Source organism: Pelophylax lessonae (genome assembly GCF_965119305.1).
Source record: "Pelophylax lessonae genome assembly, chromosome: 2".
NCBI lineage: Eukaryota > Metazoa > Chordata > Amphibia > Anura > Ranidae > Pelophylax > Pelophylax lessonae.
In genome coordinates this window covers 217,374,999-217,391,688 of record NC_138769.1, presented here as the reverse complement: position 1 = coordinate 217,391,688, position 16,690 = coordinate 217,374,999, and the positions used below count along the sequence as shown (strand labels likewise).

The following is a 16,690-nucleotide window of genomic DNA, read 5'->3' as shown; positions in this document are numbered from 1 at the left end:
GTATGTACATCTCTGTTTTTAAACCATTTTGAAATGTTTTTATTTTCCATTGTGAATAAAATTTGAGTTTATGTGCATGCCATTCATTTTTAATTTGGTACAATGGGATAGTAGGTTTTTTTTCTTCTCTATTAAGAGTAGCAAGCTATTATTTGAGATGGTGTTCAGCATTCCCACAGTGTACCTTTCATGACAGATTATTGAAGGCAGCCCTTGCTAAACTCTCTTTTGATAATTTTACCCACCTGGTTGTCATTCTGATGCTTTGACTTTCATGCTGTCTGAATTGCTGGCTTGAAACAAGTTTACCTGGTTCTTACACTCCGTTACAGCTCACATGTTCCAGGTCTGTGAGTGAATTAAGATATAGTTAAATGTTTAGAGTTTTTTTTTTTTTTTTTTTTTTTCCTCAAATCCCACACTTTTCTTTTTAAGTGCTCTGAAAAGTTTGCAGTCAATAACTGAGCTTCCTCACCTGTATAATCCTTATATATCATAGCAAATTTGTCAAATTTGTCATTTCTTTTATGAGCTTACTTATTCAGCTATACAGTACTTTGTCATTACTTATTTGTTACTGTTAAAGTAATGCACACAAAGCTCTTTTTTAAAATACGATATTGTGATAATTAGGGGTGCACCAAATGGAAATTTTGGTACTGAAAATTCAGGATGCACTTGGCTGAAACCGAAAATTACATTTTTTTTAAATATAGAATTGCATTGTATTGGACTTATGACTTTAAATGAATATGAATTTATTGTCTGCCATTATTGACATCTTTAGTGCAAGAAAAGCTCAAGAAAAATGCATCCCTTTTAAATGTTATGTATGTCTTCATACTGGTCCGTTGCGCTTCCATTGTGGTGTTAAAAATTTTGTTTGCTGCATTTTTGGTCAGTTAAAAAAAACCAGCACCAAAAATGCACCTCCCTGTTGAAATGCATTGAAAACGCAGCAAGAATGCATCAATAATGCATCTATGTTATGTTTTTGATGCAGTTTTTGAGTCACGTGACCTATAAAAAAACATACCATAAACACAGTAACACTTTTCTCTATCTGCAAAATTTTGCTGCCGAAATTTCAGTGCATCTCTAGTAAAAATTGCAAATTTTTACCCAGTCTAAAGACTTAAAGAATACTGGTATGGATATTTTTTACATTGGTCCAAAATGGACCTATGTAACTATACATATACAGTGCTTGCAAAAGTATTCACCCCCCTTTGCATTTTTTTTGTTTTGTTGCCTCACAACCTGGAATTAACATGGATTGTTTGAGGATTTACTTCATTTAATTTACAGAACATGCCCACAAGTTTGAAGATGTGTGTTTTTTTTTTTTTTTATTGTGAAGCAAATAAAAAATAGGACAAAATAACAGAAAAAGTCAACCACCACCATGTTTCACTGTGGGGATGGTGTTCTTTGGGTGATGTGTTGGGTTTTTCTTTAAAGGCCAAAAAGTTCAATTTTAGTCTCATCAGACCAGAGCACCTTCCTCCTTACATTTTGGGAGTCTCCCACATGCCTTTTCGCAAACTCAACACGTGCCATTTTGTTTTTTGCTGAACGTAATGGCTTTCTTCTGGCCACTCTGCCATAAAGCCCAACTCTATGGAGCGTACAGCTTATTGTCGTCCTATGTACAGATACTCCAGTCTCTGCTGTGGAACTCTGCAACTCCTCCGGGGTTACCTTAGGTCCTTGTGCTGCCTCTCTGCCGCCCGGTCCGTGAGTTTTTGGTGGGCGGCCGTCTCTTGGCATTTTTGCTGTTGTGCCATGTTCTTTCCATTTGGTTATGATAGATTTGATGGTGCTCCTGGGGATCATCAAAGATTTGAATATTTTTTTATAACCTAACCCTGACTTGTACTTCTCAAAAACCTTGTCCCTTACTTGTTTGGAGGGTTCCTTGGTCTTCATGGCAGTGTTTAGTTAGTGGTGCCTCTTGCTTAGGTGTTTCAGCCTCTGGGGCCTTTAAAAAAAGGTGTGTTTATGTAATGACAGATCATGTGACACTTAGATTGCACACAGGTGGACATCATTTCACTAATTATGTGACTTCTGAAGGTAATTGGTTGCACCAGAGCTTTTTATGGGCTTCATAACAAAGGAGGTGAATACATAACGCACATGCCAATATTCTGTTTTCTTCTATTTCTAAAAAATAATTTTATGTATATATTTTTCTCATTTCACTTCACCAACTTAGACTATTGTGTTCTGATCCATCACATAAGATTCAGATAAACAAAACATTGAACTTAAGGCTTTAATGTAACAAAATAGGTAAAAAGTCAAGGGGGTGAAAACTTTTGCAAGGCACTGTACCATGCCTGGCCAATGCCCCTGGAAGCTGGAAATCACTAAAGTATACACTGTTAAGCCAGTGATCGCCACTAGCTCCCGGGTCCTGTGTTGGGTGGCTGGCCTGATGCATTGTGAACACAGGAGGTCAGTCGCTCAGCTCATGTACCATTTAGAGAATGTGTTGTATTCTCTGAATGAATGCAAAGCGTTCTCTTAATAGATGAGGTGGAAGGGCAAAGTGGTGACATCAAACATTGAAGAAAGAGGAACCAGGTGAGTGTTCATGATTGGAGCTGGGCAAATAAGCAGGTCTAGCAAATTACTACCCACTGAGTGCTGGTGCCTTCCCATGGGCTTTGGTCCTGCAAGTACCTTTTTGGAAAGGGGGGTCCTATTTCGACACCAAGAATGTGGGAACTAAATCTTGTTGTAGTTTTTGTGGGTAGGGACATTACTCTGTAGTTTTGTAGTGTATCCAGAATGCCCAGGTCAAAGTGTATTTGGTTAGTGTGTCTTGAGCTGGGTTAATACGTTTCTTCATTTAAGCTTCATTGTTCGGTCTTGTTAACCAGTCCTTCAAAGTGGGTGCTGTTTAGTTCACCAATAAACTGGGGTACACATGATAGCTGTGTTGACCATATGCACGATCAAAGACCTAAAGTAGAATTTCCCAAATAATGCCTCGTACACACGCAACGATTATCGGCCGACCGATCGTCCGACTTTTGTCCAAGTTGTTTTGTTGGTTGGAATGTGCCTAGACTGCACACAAATTTTCTCGGCCAACAAAATTCTACTTCAGAAGTGATGTCATGTGTTGGTTTGTTTTCTTTGTTTTTTTTTCACTGAGCATGCCCAGACTTGCTCATCAGATTTTTCCCTGTCGAAATCTGTACTGACTGCACGAAAATCGGCCGTTGTGTTGACGGCCAACAAAAATTTTATAGTCTGCACACCAGATTTTTTTCGGCCGAAAAGTCGGAGTTGGTTGTCGGAAGCATCATACTAACAAGCTGAAAATCGGCAGATCGGACGTTGGCTGAAAATTCCCTGCCAATTTTCGAAGCGTGTGTACGGGGCTTTAGGCGATATGATGTTGGAGGTAGTGGGTAGGAGAGAAGTCTATAGGTGTAGCTTACCAGCCATTCGGTATAGCCTACCAACCAGTGGGTTTGTATAGCATGGTACTGCAGCTAAATATGTAACGGGGTCTAGCCTTCCTCCTCGCATCTCAAGTAGTGGTCAATAGATTTTGGGGACATTTTGTGAAGCAAAGCTGTTGTTCTAAACCACCACGCATTAAGTTTTTATAGTTGTTCTCCATAATATCTAGGGAGCAATATGTGTATTGTAGTAATTGTTTCCCATTCACCCTCCTGACAACATAAGGCCCAACTCTATTTATTAAAGTACATGGGGCTTCTATTGCTGGATGCTTTATGAAAATACTAATTGACAAGCCATGTCTGGCTACATGTGAACCACAACCTTAACTCAAGCATGCTGTAAAGGAGCATCAGGATGACAGCCAGAGCATCAATAAAACAGCCAGGCCACTAGCATTCTAAAAAAAAACAGCTATGGACCCTTACACATTCTCTCATGAAAGTGTTTTTGTTTTTCTTTGACTTCTCAAATTTAACTGTTTTTTTTTATATCTGTGTGCTATACTGAAAAAAAAAAAAACACTTTACATTTAGTACATATGATCTCCTAAAGGTGTTCTGTTTCCTGTTTTTAGCCTCTAAAACAGAAGAATCATTGTGTTAGTTATCTGCAGCCTCCCACAGAGTACAAAGAAGTCCATTATAACCCAGACCAAGACTGTTGCCTTCTTCAGATTACTACCCTAAACTTTATCTTCATCCCTGTGGTCATGGGCATGACACTGGCTTATGTAAGTAATCTATTATTTCTTTCATTGCACTGAAAATCTTGCCTGCAAGCACTCGTATGTATCTCTATACTAGTCATACACTGAAATACTACACAAAGTCAAACCAACAATGTAAAATAGGTGCAATGTGACTTATGTTATGCCAGGCGTATTCCATAGTCATTCTGACTCATGTTAACACTACAGGGGAAATGTACAGTACATGAATCTTACGTAAGCTGTTCTTTAAGTGGGTTAAGCGACTGAATTCTTGCAGCTGAAAGTGTTTCAGCTTTACAGAAAAAAGTAAAGGTAAACTAACACCGTGAACCCTCCCCAGCTCCCCCCCCCCCCCCCCCCCAATCCTGTACTTACCTTTGTGGATGTTGAGCTGGCAATGCCAATGCTGCTGGTCCTGGGATTTGAAATTCCCGCTCTTCTCCCTCCTCTCTGTGAATCGCTCTGGTCTGTCCCAGAAGTACTGCACTACTTCTGAGAGAATAGGATACTGACCTCTTATTAATATATTATTTCTCTTACGTCCTCCGACAGTCGCCGCCACTTCATATTCATCACTAATGGGGTTATTGACCTTTGCTCCGCAGGAGTAGCTAGGCAACAAAATAGTTAATATCAAAGCTTTTAGCATATCCCACCCCTAGGGGGTGGTCCTCTCAGTCAATACCTCCCTGCTTCCTGCATTCCCAACTCAGTTTCTAATGCCTAGCTTAGGAGTAGGCTGGCTGTTCCTGTGCTGGGGCTCTGTCTCGGCTTCTTTTCTCTTTTTGATTTTATTTAGAGTTTTTTTCTCTTTCTTTTACTTAGCTGTTTGTTTTCAGCATTAGTTAGCTTCTTCTGATGAAGATGATCGTGCGGAGCTGGGTCTCGGACTGGCCACCCTGGATCCCAGGGCTCAGGGCCAGGGGCTTCCCAGCCTGCCATCGAGCGTTCAGCACAGGTTTCCCTGGCACATTGAACGACCCATCCCTGTTCGCTGCAGGGAGGCTATCTGTGAGGTGGCTACCTCACTGGACGCCATTGCGGTTTCGCACCGCAGTTCCATTGCGTCACGGCTGCGACACTCCCTGTCCTCAGTACAGCGGTTTGGTCGCTGGAGCAGGCTCCCCACGCCATCCGGACTGGTAAGTGTATCTCTATGTGGGGGGACCTGTCTATTGGGTGTCAGTCTGGGACTGTGTGACCCTGCATGTCTGTGTGGCTGCTGAGCTCCCTGTCAGTTCCTGTGTGGAATTACTGCCTGTGTGTGGGCTGCGGGGGGGGGGGGGGGGGCTCTCCTGCTCTGCTGAGTGCATACATGAAGCAGTCTGGTTTTGGACATGCTGTGCGGCGATCGCTGCGGCGATCCGCCATTTTTTTGCGGCAGAATGATGGTGGCCGGTCCGGTGTGGCGTTTTGGCGGCGATTGATCAGGCCACATGTCGGCGCCATTTTCTATTTGCCTATGAAGACCGCCCCTTTACAGGCTTTACAGGGGCGGTCAGTCATTGCATCATTTCCTTTTGCTCTGGGACAGCGATCGGTGGCAGCAGCCTGTGTGATCTCTCCAGGTTTTTACCTTTCCATTTTCCTGTATTCCTTGCCTAGTGTTCTTATCCCTGTGGGGGTCGGTGTATTCAGTGGGTGCGGTGGGCTACGCTCTCCGCGATCTTAAAGGGGCAGTACTCCTTTTTTCCTAATACTACTGGGGCATGGATTCTCAGGATTGCAAGTTTCCTCCCGCCTTGGTGGGGGGCCAAGGGGCTGCTGCTTCCCCCGAGGGAGCTGATCTGGCTACTATTGTGGCAAATTTGGCTGCTCAGGTGCAGATGCTGGTGGCTGATCGATCCACAAAACGGCCCAGAGTGTCTATTTCCTCTGATTCAGAGGGCGATGGGGCTGCTATGGCTGGATGTCTCAGGGTCTCACTCATCTCTAGACCTTGTGGGGTCTGAGGGGGAGGCTGAGGTGGAAGGGGTTGATAATTCTCCCCCTGGCTCGTCTGAAGAGCTTGCACTCATGGATGAGTTGGTTGCTTCTATCAAGCAAACGCTGCATTTGCAGGATGAACCATGTCCTCCTGTTTTGATGTCCTCTTATGGGACGCAAAGGAAACGCAAAACATCGCAGGTTTTCCTTGCTCTACGGAATTTCTGCGCGCGGTTGATGAGCAATGGCGCAATTTAAAAAAGCCTTTTGCTGTGCTGAGTAGGTTCAAGCTGCGTTATCCATTTACACCCGCCACTGATGAGCGCTGGTGTGTGCCGCCTCAGGTGGATCATGCAGTGGCGATTTTAAATAAATCCACTGCGATCCCTGCTGAGGATACCCCGGTGTTCCGGGACCCTACGGACAGGAAATTGGAGTCTCTGGCCCGTCATTCTTATACGGTTGCTGGCTCTATGCTGAAGCCAATTTTTGCTTCCATTATGGCAGCCCAGGCTATTGCGGATTGGACGCAGGTGCTCAGGCGCACCCTGGTGGCTGACTCTGCCCCGCCGACAACTTTGGCTATGGTGGATCAGATTCATCAGGGTGTCATGTATTTGTGTGATGCGGACTTAGATTTGGTCCCTTTGGCTGCGCGTCTTTCAAGTGTGGCGGTATTGAACCGTCGCCTGATATGGCTGAAATGTTGGTCTGTTGACCAATCTTCTCGCAAGACTTTAGCTAATTTGCCCTACGCGGGATCTCGCCTTTTTGGCGAATCTTTGGATACTCTGATAAAGGGTATTTCTGGGGGTAAGAGCACTCTCTTGCCCCAGACTCACAAGAATAAGTTTGTTCGTGGTATAGACCCTCTAAGGGGTCCTTGCGTGCCTATCGGTCGCACTATAAGGGCAAGCCCTTCAGGGGCCAAGGCTCCCAGAAGAAGCCGTGGATGGGTAAGCAGAAGTCCGGCCAGTCCGGGTCCGCTGCCCATAACAATACGGCCTGAAGGGATGCCCTCACCCAGTTCTGGGGTGGGGGGACGTTTGCTCGGTTTTCTTCAACCCTGGCTGGACCGCATTCGGGACAGGTGGGTTCAGGAAATCGTTCGATCTGGTTACAAGATCGAGTTTCTCTCTCGGCCGGCGGGCAGATTTTTCCCCTCAAACCTTCAGCTGACTCCGGAGCGCTTGCGGGATCTGCACCTGGCGGTGCGGGACCTGCGGGCCCAGGGAGTGGTGGTTCTGGTGCCTCATCGGGACAGATTTCGGGGGTTCTATTCCAATCTGTTCACTGTGCCCAGAAAGGAGGGCAAGGTACGTCCGATTCTGGACTTGAAAGCTCTGAACCACTTTGTGCGGGTTCGCAAGTTTCGCATGGATTCCCTGCGCTCGGTGGTGGCTGCCAAGGTTCCGGGTCTTCCGGAAGACAAGCTCCGGACACTTCAGGACGAGGTCAGGTCCCTCAGGGACAATCAGTGCTCGTCCCTCCGGACGTGTATGAGGTGTCTGGGATTGATGGTCTCGGCTTTCGAGGCGATTCCCTTCGCCCAGTTTCACACACGGGATCTTCAGGCGGAGGTCCTGGCCAAGTGGGACGGGCGTCCGCAATCTCTGGATCTGCGGATTTCGTTGAGCCGCCTCTCCCTAAGGGGTCTTTTGTGGTGGCTCCAGTCCCCGGCGGTGTCGGGGGGCAAGTCTTTTTTCGTCCTTTGTCGTGGACGGTGATCACCACGGATGCCAGCCTGTCGGGCTGGGGTGGTGTCCTGGGCGTTCTGTCCGCCCAGGGAACTTGGTCGGGGGAGGAATCCTCCCTTCCGATCAACATTCTGGAATTGCGAGCGATACATCTCTGCCTTCTGCGTTGGACTGACCGGCTTCGAGGCTGTCCGGTTCGGGTGCAGACGGAGAATGCCACAGCGGTGGCCTACATCAACCACCAAGGGGGCACCAGGAGTGCCCGCGCGGCTCGGGAAGTGGCCGACATTCTGTCTTGGGCCGAGACGCACGTCCCGGCGATAACGGCGGTTCACATTCCGGGAGTGGAGAACTGGCAGGCGGATTATCTGAGTCGCCAGACCCTGGACCAGGGAGAATGGTCCCTTTACCCGGATGTCTTTCAGATGCTGTGCGCGAAGTGGGGGTCCCCAGATGTGGACCTGTTCGCGTCTCGTCTAAACAACAAGGTGGAAAGGTTCGTAGCAAGGACGCGCGGTCCTCGGGCAGACGCCTCAGAGGCGTTAGTGACGTGCTGGAGTTAGTATCGTCTGATGTATGCCTTTCCGCCGATTCAGATGCTGTCCAGGTTCCTTCGCAGGTTGGCCTCGGAACCGCGCACGGTGATTCTGGTGGCACCGGACTGGCCTCGCCGGTCTTGGTACGCAGACCTTGTGAATCTGGCGGTCGACGCTCCGTGGCGTCTGCCTCTTCGAGAAGATCTCCTGTCTCAAGGACCGATCTTCCATCCTGCTTTTCAGTCGCTGGCTTTAACGGCCTGGCTGTTGAAAGCCAGGTCCAGAAGGATAGGAGTCTCTCCCCTGAGGTCATTCCCACTTTGATCAAGGCTAGAAAAGCCTCTTCGGGGAAGATTTACTACTGTACTTGGAAGGCGTATTTTGCCTGGTGTGAGTCCAGGGGGTATTCCCCTCGCTCGTACTCGGTATCGAGAGTGTTGGCTTTCCTCCAAACTGGAGTAGACCAGCGTTTGGCGTTGGCCACGATTTAAGGGTCAGATTTCTGCGCTGGCCATTCTTTTTCAACGCCCTGTGGCGTCTAATTCTTTGGTTAGCACCTTTGTTCAAGGGGTGCGTCACTTGGCTCCTCCTCGGAGGAATCCTTTACCTCCATGGGACTTGAACCTTGTTCTGTCCGTATTGCAACATGCTCCCTTTGAGAAGCTCAGGGAGATCTCGTCTCGTCTAAGAAGGTTGCCTTTTTGGTGGCAATCACTTCGGCTCGCAGGGTATCGGAGCTGGCGGCCTTCTCCTGCAGCTCTCCCTACTTGGTGATTCACCTGGATAAGGTGGTCTTACGACCTAACCCTTCTTTTCTTCCGAAGAGGATCTCGGAATTTCACCTCAATGAGGACATTGTCTTGCCTTCGCTTTGCGCGAAACCTAAGCATCCAAGGGAGGTGGCTTTGCATTCCTTGGATGATGTTAGGGCGATCAGGGTTTACCCGTCATCGACAAAATCCTTTCGCAAGTCGGATTCTCTTTTTGTTCTTCCAGAGGGTGCTCGGAAGGGCATGGCAGCGCCGGCTGCGACCATCGCCAAATGGATCAGACAGACCATTGTGCAAGCCTATGCTTTGAAGGGGAAGGTTCCCCCTTTCCCTGTGAAGGAGCACTCTACCAGGTCTCTGAGTACGTCTTGGGCCTATCGTCATCAGGCTTCTGTGGCCCAGGTGTGTAAGGCGGCGACTTGGTCGTCAGTTCACACCTTCTCAAAATTCTACAAGGTGGATGTTCAGGCATCGGCGGATGCTTCCTTTGGCCGCAAGGTTCTTAGTGCGGCAGTGCCTTAGGGCCCCTTGTTTTGGGTCCTTGGCTGTTGGGATGTCTTTATCCCTAGGTTACTTGTTTTCCTAGGTTGTTGCTCCTGTTGAGCACTTTTTTTTTTTTTTTTTCCTGTTGCCCAGTTGGTTCTCTTACCTTGGTAAGGTTCTTTTCTCTGTGGGTACTGCGTTGCTTTAGGCGCGGCTGCTTTTTTTTCCCACCCCTCATGTTTACACTGCTATAGGACGTCCCCATTAGTGATGAATATGAAGTGGCGGCGACTGTCGGAGGACGTAAGAGAAAACTGAATTTTTGTAAGATCTTACCTGTAAAATTCCTTTCTCTGAGTCCTCCGACAGTCGCCGCCCCTGCCCCTCTTTTGGGGTTTGTTTATGTACTCTACTGCTATGCTACTGAAACTGAGTTGGGAATGCAGGAAGCAGGGAGGTATTGACTGAGGGGACCACCCCCTAGGGGTGGGATATGCTAAAAGCTTTGATATTAACTATTTTGTTGCCTAGCTACTCCTGCGGAGCAAAGGTCAATAACCCCATTAGTGATGAATATGAAGTGGCGGCGACTGTCGGAGGACTCAGAGAAAAGAATTTTACAGGTAAGATCTTGCAAAAATTCAGTTTTTGCTGACAGTGGAATCTGCTGTAGGCCTAAAAGCCCATTCACATTTGTGTGCCATCTCTTTTATAAAGTTTACTTGTAAAGTAAATCTATTCCCAGCCAATACATGATAAAGTATTTGTGTCTTATGAGAAAGGAACTTGAAAATTGGCTCTTATTTAAGTTTGTAGCTGAGATAATGGTCCCCAAACTGCAGCCTGTGGGCCAGAAGCGACCCTTTGCTTGCTTTTAATCAGCTTACCAGGCGCTATGTCTCCCGCTAATACAGCGATGACGCACTATTCATTATTCTTTCACCAAGGATGGGGCACTATTCCTCCCACAGATATTAGAGGAAGTAAACCCTCCTCTGCAACTTGTACCTATAGTTAAAGCGGAGTTCCAGCCTAAACACACTCACCTGTCCAATGGTCCAGCGATGCGGCCGCCCGAAGCCTCGCTCTTCTCCCTCTCTCCTCTGCGGCGGCGGCATCATTGGTGTGGGCACCTGGCTGTGACAGTTTGCAGATTCACAGCCGGGTACGCACTGCGCATGCGCGAGTTGCGCTACGCGTTTTGATTGTCCGGCAATCTTCTGGGACCTCTGACATGTTCCAGAAGATTGCAGGGAGGGGGAGATGAGAACTTCCGCTCAGGGCGCCGCTCAGCGGGTACATGTCAAAACTAGGTACCTGCTCCCCCCCCCCCCCCCCCCCAAAAATGACATGCCACTTTTGGATGGAACTCCGCTTTAAGCCTATGATAAGGCTTACCTATAGGTACTGTAAATATCTCCTAAACATGTACCGTTTAGGAGATATTTACCTTAAATGCAGCCAGTGACATCACTGGCGCATGCGCTCTGAAGGAACGGCCGCTGGTGCCATTCCTTCAGAGCCCCGTGCCGTGACCGTCGGCTCCTGCGCCCATGCGCGGGAGTGACGTAATCGCGGGTCCGGCCAATCAGATGGCCGGATGCCGCGATCCCGAAAGACGGGCGACTGTACATGTCGCCCGTCATACAGGTAAGCGGGCGGCACAGCGGGGGCTCGTTCTAAGGTAAGTATTTCATAATGAGCTAGTATGCATACTAGCTCATTATGTGTTTCTCTTTCAGGTTGGAAAAAAAAAATAATAATTTTGAATGAGTTTACAACCTCTTTAAAGATGGGGCATTATTTCCCCACTAAAATCAAAATTGGGGCAACATTCTTTCTCCACAGGTGCTGGGTAATGTTTTACTCTCACTAACCACCAACCCTAGGGCAATTTTTACTCCCACTGACAATGGAGGTTGGGGCATGGTTTTCTCCCACTGACATTGGACATTTTCTACTCCCACTGGTCCGTCTGCCCCTCTAAAGTCTTGAGGACCGTGAGCTAGCCCTTTGTTTAGAAAGTTTGAGGACTCCCTTTCTGAACAGTTAGAAAGTGACTGGCTGAAATCCTTTAGATGCTTTGTTGTGATGTTGAAGGATTATTCTAGAAATAACAGGGTTGACTTTTATTTTTTCATGGCTTGTTAAGAGTGTGTAAATTTAATGGCTGTAGCAGGGCTTGACAAGTTTGCTATGAATCTAGGAGCCAGCTAAAAATGTTAGGAGCCAGTTTTTTTCTTTTTTTTACTAGCCAACCTTACGGTTGTAACATGTTCCCGAAGGCGAACTTCTCCTTTTAACCCTTTTGCTGTCAGTTGTCTTTGTGTTTTTCTGCACACGTATAAAAAATCCCTTAGGGCCTAAAGACTACATAAAACACCCGAACATTATATCTTTTCTGAAAGTCTATAGAATGAAAAAGTGGTAGTTCCAATTCTTTTATGTCACACGATATTACTGCAAAGGTAAAAACAACATTAAAAGGTAATTTTAGGGGGCACAAAAACGCAATAAATTGCCCAATTTCTCTTTTTGTTCATTGATGGGCACAGCTCCTGATCTTCTTAACCATTGGGTTATATTGCCCCCTACAGGAGTAGGATACGAGGCAGAAAAAAAGTCTGGCTATGCCTATGGGCAGTCCCAGGGGGTATACTCCCTCTCTCTGCTGAAGGTACTCCAGGTTTCTTTCTGCCTAGTCAGGAGTAAGGACCTAGTTCCTTGCAGGGATCTCTGGATTTATTTATCTGGAATATTTCATTTTTTTTCTCCTGTTTTTTTTTTCCTGAGAGATCTACAATCAACTGAAGGACTGGGCGACGGTTTGGATAATCTAGACCCCAGTCTTGCCAGCTCCGCGCTAGGTGGGCCGCACTTTGCCCCATTGGTTGGGGGCTGGCCTGTGAGTTCGCATACAACCTGCTCTTGGCCAGAGTCGCAGTGTTCCTCCTGGCCGACAGTCCCCCATTTTGATGGAGAGGAGGTTCTGTCTGGAGCGATGCCCACCTGGTATGGTATGTAACTGTCCCCCCCTGGAGGGTTTTGGGGTGGACCTGGGCTCTTTCCGTTAGGCACCCCCTCATCGGTCTGGTGGGCCATATCGTCTCTTCCCCCCCCCCCCCCTTCTTCACTGACGCTGGAGCTGTGGGGTGGCCTGGTCCGCTGTCTGGGGTGGGGGTAGGGATCCTCGAGGGGCCACCATTCTGCTGTAGCCTGTGTGCTTGGCCATGTTTGTGTAGGCTGGCAGCTGTTGCCATTGAAAATAGCGGCGGCCATGACAGTTGAGCACTATGGGTGGCGATTTTGGCGGTGGGAGCCTCTCCTCATCCCCTGGTGCTGACTCCTGGATCTTTGCCCTTACTGATCGCCGCACGTGGAGTGCAGATTATACTGGTGGCTGCAGGTGCCTGTTTCTGGTGGGGTCCTCTTCCTCTCTGCTGAGGATCGATTAGGTGCTCTGTTACTGGCTACCGAGTGGTGCTGCCGTAGCGGTGGGGGTGTCCTTCTTCTTTTTTTTTTTTTTTGTGGATTCTCCTTATTGACTCATGGAGTCTTTGGAGCACATTTACCTACCTGATCTCCTCTCAGACTGCAGGGCCCCCTGGGTCCCAACCATCCATCGATGCACTGACAGCGGTCCTGGAGTCCTTTGTGTCCCATGTGGAGGTGGTTTTTCAGCGACAGGCTAGCAAAAAGCGGGCCCTGCCTTCCCCTGCCTCATCTGTCTTTTTTGACAGAATTGTCACTAAAGAGTGGGAACGGCCAAAACGTCCCTTTGTGGTCCCTAAGCGATTTGCTATACGGTACCCCTATGAGGAGTCCCTTCTTAAAGTGGACTGTTCCACCGGTGGTGGACCTTCCGGTCTCCAGATTGAACAAAGCAATCATGATTCTGGTTGAAGAGTCCCCGGCCTTCAAGGACCCGGCTGACAGGAAGGAGGCGGCGGAGGCCTGCAATATGTACACCCTGGCTGGTTCGGCACTGAGACCGGTATTTATCATTGCACTGGTGTCGCAAACTCTGGCTGAGTGTGCTGGGCTTTTACGCCGTGACCTGGAGGGAGAGCAGCTCCCCCCTGCCTTTGCTGAGCTGGCGGAACAGATGGTCCAGGGGCTGCAGTTGATCTGTGATGACTCTTTAGATGCGGCTCCCCTAGTCGCTAGGCTCTCTGTTTCAGCAGTGGTCCTTCGGCGTATTTTTTTAATTAAATGCTGGTCTGCAGACCAGACTTCTAAAAAGGCCTTGACTGATCTTCCTTTTCAAAGCGATCACCTGTTTGGAGCTACCCTGGATGACAAGGGGGGAAGAGTACCTTTCTTCCGCAGGCTAGTAAGGGCAAGGACCCTCGTCTTAGACGTGGGTCATCCTTCTCGGCTCATAAGAAGTTTTTTTTTGCGACTGACAAGGGATCAAAGTCATTCAGGGCGACCTCTGGTGCATCCAAGCAAACTTGGTCCGGCAAGTAGAGAGCGGGCATATCCACCCGCGGACAAGACTCCTTCAGCATGAACGTGCGCCCTCACCCATATCGGGGGGGGGGGGGGCGCATCTTTGTTGGTTTCCGGGACCTTTGGACTTGCCTGGTACAAGACAAGTGGGTCCACAAAGTCATACTGTCCGGCTACAAGATGGTTTCACTCATACCCCCCAGCAAGGTCCTTTCCTTCCAACTTGCGCCTGTCCCCGCTTACAGGGTCTGTTTGGGGCGGTTATTCAAGGGTTGAATGTCTCGGTTCCGACATTGGAGCATTTTAAGGGTTTTTACTCAAACCTGTTTACAGTTCCTAGGAAGGAAGGCAAGGTGTGTCCAATCCTGAACTGCTTTGTATGGGTGCAGAAGTTCAGGATGGAGTCCATTCGCACGGTGGTGGCATCCCTGCATCAGGGATATTTTCTTGCCTCTATCGACATCAAGGATGTTTACCTTCACATTATAATATGTGCTGATCACCAGCGCTTTGCCGTGGGAGAGGAGCATTATCTGTTTGTGGCGTTACCCTTTGGTCTCGCCTCTGCTCCTCGGGTCTTCACAAGTGTCAGCCCCAGTGTTAGCATTTTTATGCCAATGGGTCATCGTGGTACTGGGCTAATTGAATGACCTCCTTCTGCAAGTGGAGTCTCCTACTGCTCTTGTGGAAAACCTGGAAATCACCATACGACCTCTGAAGGAGTTCGACTTGATTCTGCATTTTCAGAAGTCTGCTCTGGTTCCATCCACAAAGCTGGACTATCTGGGTCTGACTCTGGACTTGGCCTTAGCCAGAATGCTCCTTTCTGTAGACAAACGTCTTGGCTATTGAACGCCAGGTGCTGAAGGATAGAGGTTTGTCTCAGTCTGTGATTCCAATGCTGTTAAAAGCTAGGAAATCTACTTCTAGAAAGATCTACCATCGTACGTGGAAGACGTACATTGTGTGGTGTGAGTCTCTTGGGGTTCATCCTTTGTTTTTCGGTGGCTCGGATCTTGACCTTCCTTCAACCTTCCTTCTTGAGCAGAAATTAGCCTTGAGTACTATCAAGGGCCAGATGTCGGCCTTAGCGGTCTTCTTTCAATGGCCCTTGGCCATACAGTCCCTGGTGCGTACTTTTCTTTAGGAAGCTTGACACTTGGCTCCTCCAGTGCAGTCTCCGTTACCGCCTTGGGACCTCGATTTGGTGCTCTCAGTCCTCCAGAAGCCTCATTTTTGAGAATCTTCCAGAGATTCCCTTGCTTGCGCTGTTTTAGAAGGTGGCCTTTTTGGTGTCTTATCGCCTCTGCGTGCAGGGTGTTGGAATTGGAGGCGTTATCCTGTCGTTCACCTTACTTGGTGGTTCACAGAGATAAGGTGGCTCTTCGCCCCTGTCCGTTGTTCCTTCCAAAGGTTGTCTCTGATTTTCATTTGAATTAAGACATTGTGTTGCCTTCCCTGTGTCCTAAGCCAAATTATCCAAATGAAATTGCCTTGCATGCCTTGGATGTGGTTCAGGCAATTAAGGGTGTACCTGGCAGCTATGGAGTCTTTTAGGAAATCAGACTCCCTATTTGTGCTCATGGATGGGCCTCGGAAAAGGTTGTCTGCTTCCTCTGCATCCATTTCCAGATGGATCAGACAGATGGTGGTTCGGGCCTATTCCCTCAAGGGTCAGGTTCCTCCCTTCCCTGTCAAGGCGCATTCTTCTCGTGCGCTCAGTGCCTTATGGGCCTTCCGTCATTAATCGTCAGTGACGCAGGTTTGCAAGGTGGCCACTTGGTCGTCGGTGCATACTTTCACAAAGTTCTGTAAAGTGGACATGTCGGCATCTGCAGATGCTTCCTTTAACCGCAAAGTTTTGCAGGCTGCTGTTACAGGACCTGGTCCTCTTTGAGGGTGGATTGTTTTCAGGTGAGCTCCAATTGTTTTGGTTGAGCGTCTGTTTACCTGGTTGGCTATAGTTAGCCTTGGGAGTTATTTTTTTGCTGTTCCCACCCCTCTCTGCTTTGGGACGTCCCAATGTTTAAGAAGATCAGGCGCTGTCTGTCAATAAACAAAAGAAAAAAATGGGATTTTTGACTTACCGTAAAATGCATTTCTCTGATGTTCGTTGACGGACACAGCACCCACCCTCTGTGGAATTGTAATTCTTCGGGCACTGCTTGTAACAAAACTAAGTGCCTATAGCAGAGAGTAGTATACCCCCTGGGACTGCCCATGTGCGTAGCCAGACTTTTTTTTTCTGCCTAGTGTCCTACTCCTGAAGGGTGCAAACTAAACTTCTTAACCCAGTGGTTAAGAAGTTTAGGAGTGGTGTCTGTCAATGAACATCAGAGAAATGGATTTTACAGTAAGTCCAAATCCAATTTTTTTGGGTTAATATATAAAAGTGGAAGATGCACCAACTAAATAGATACCCTGCATGTCAAACCTTAAAATTGTTAGTACCCTATATTTTCCATAGGCAACGCTTTAAAGCCCCCCATAAGTCAACAGTTTAGCATTACGAAGGAGGTCTGGTGCTAGAATTATTGCTCATTCCAGCTTGCGCGGCGATATGAAACGTGCATTGCAGATTACCTTTTTGAGGCATATGCACCCTGCCGCATGTGTTTGTATGTGCGTATGTAT

At 47.8% G+C, this 16,690-nt stretch overlaps 1 protein-coding gene across 1 annotated transcript in view; it reads left to right on the top strand.

The window, feature by feature from the left end:
• The window catches only part of TMEM183A (transmembrane protein 183A), a 43,417-nt gene that overhangs the window by 22,566 nt on the left and 4,161 nt on the right, over positions 1–16,690 (top strand). The window contains exon 7 of the mRNA XM_082244713.1: positions 4,058–4,213. Coding sequence (XP_082100839.1) covers positions 4,058–4,213 — 156 coding nt within the window. The remainder of the gene's footprint in view (positions 1–4,057; positions 4,214–16,690) is intronic.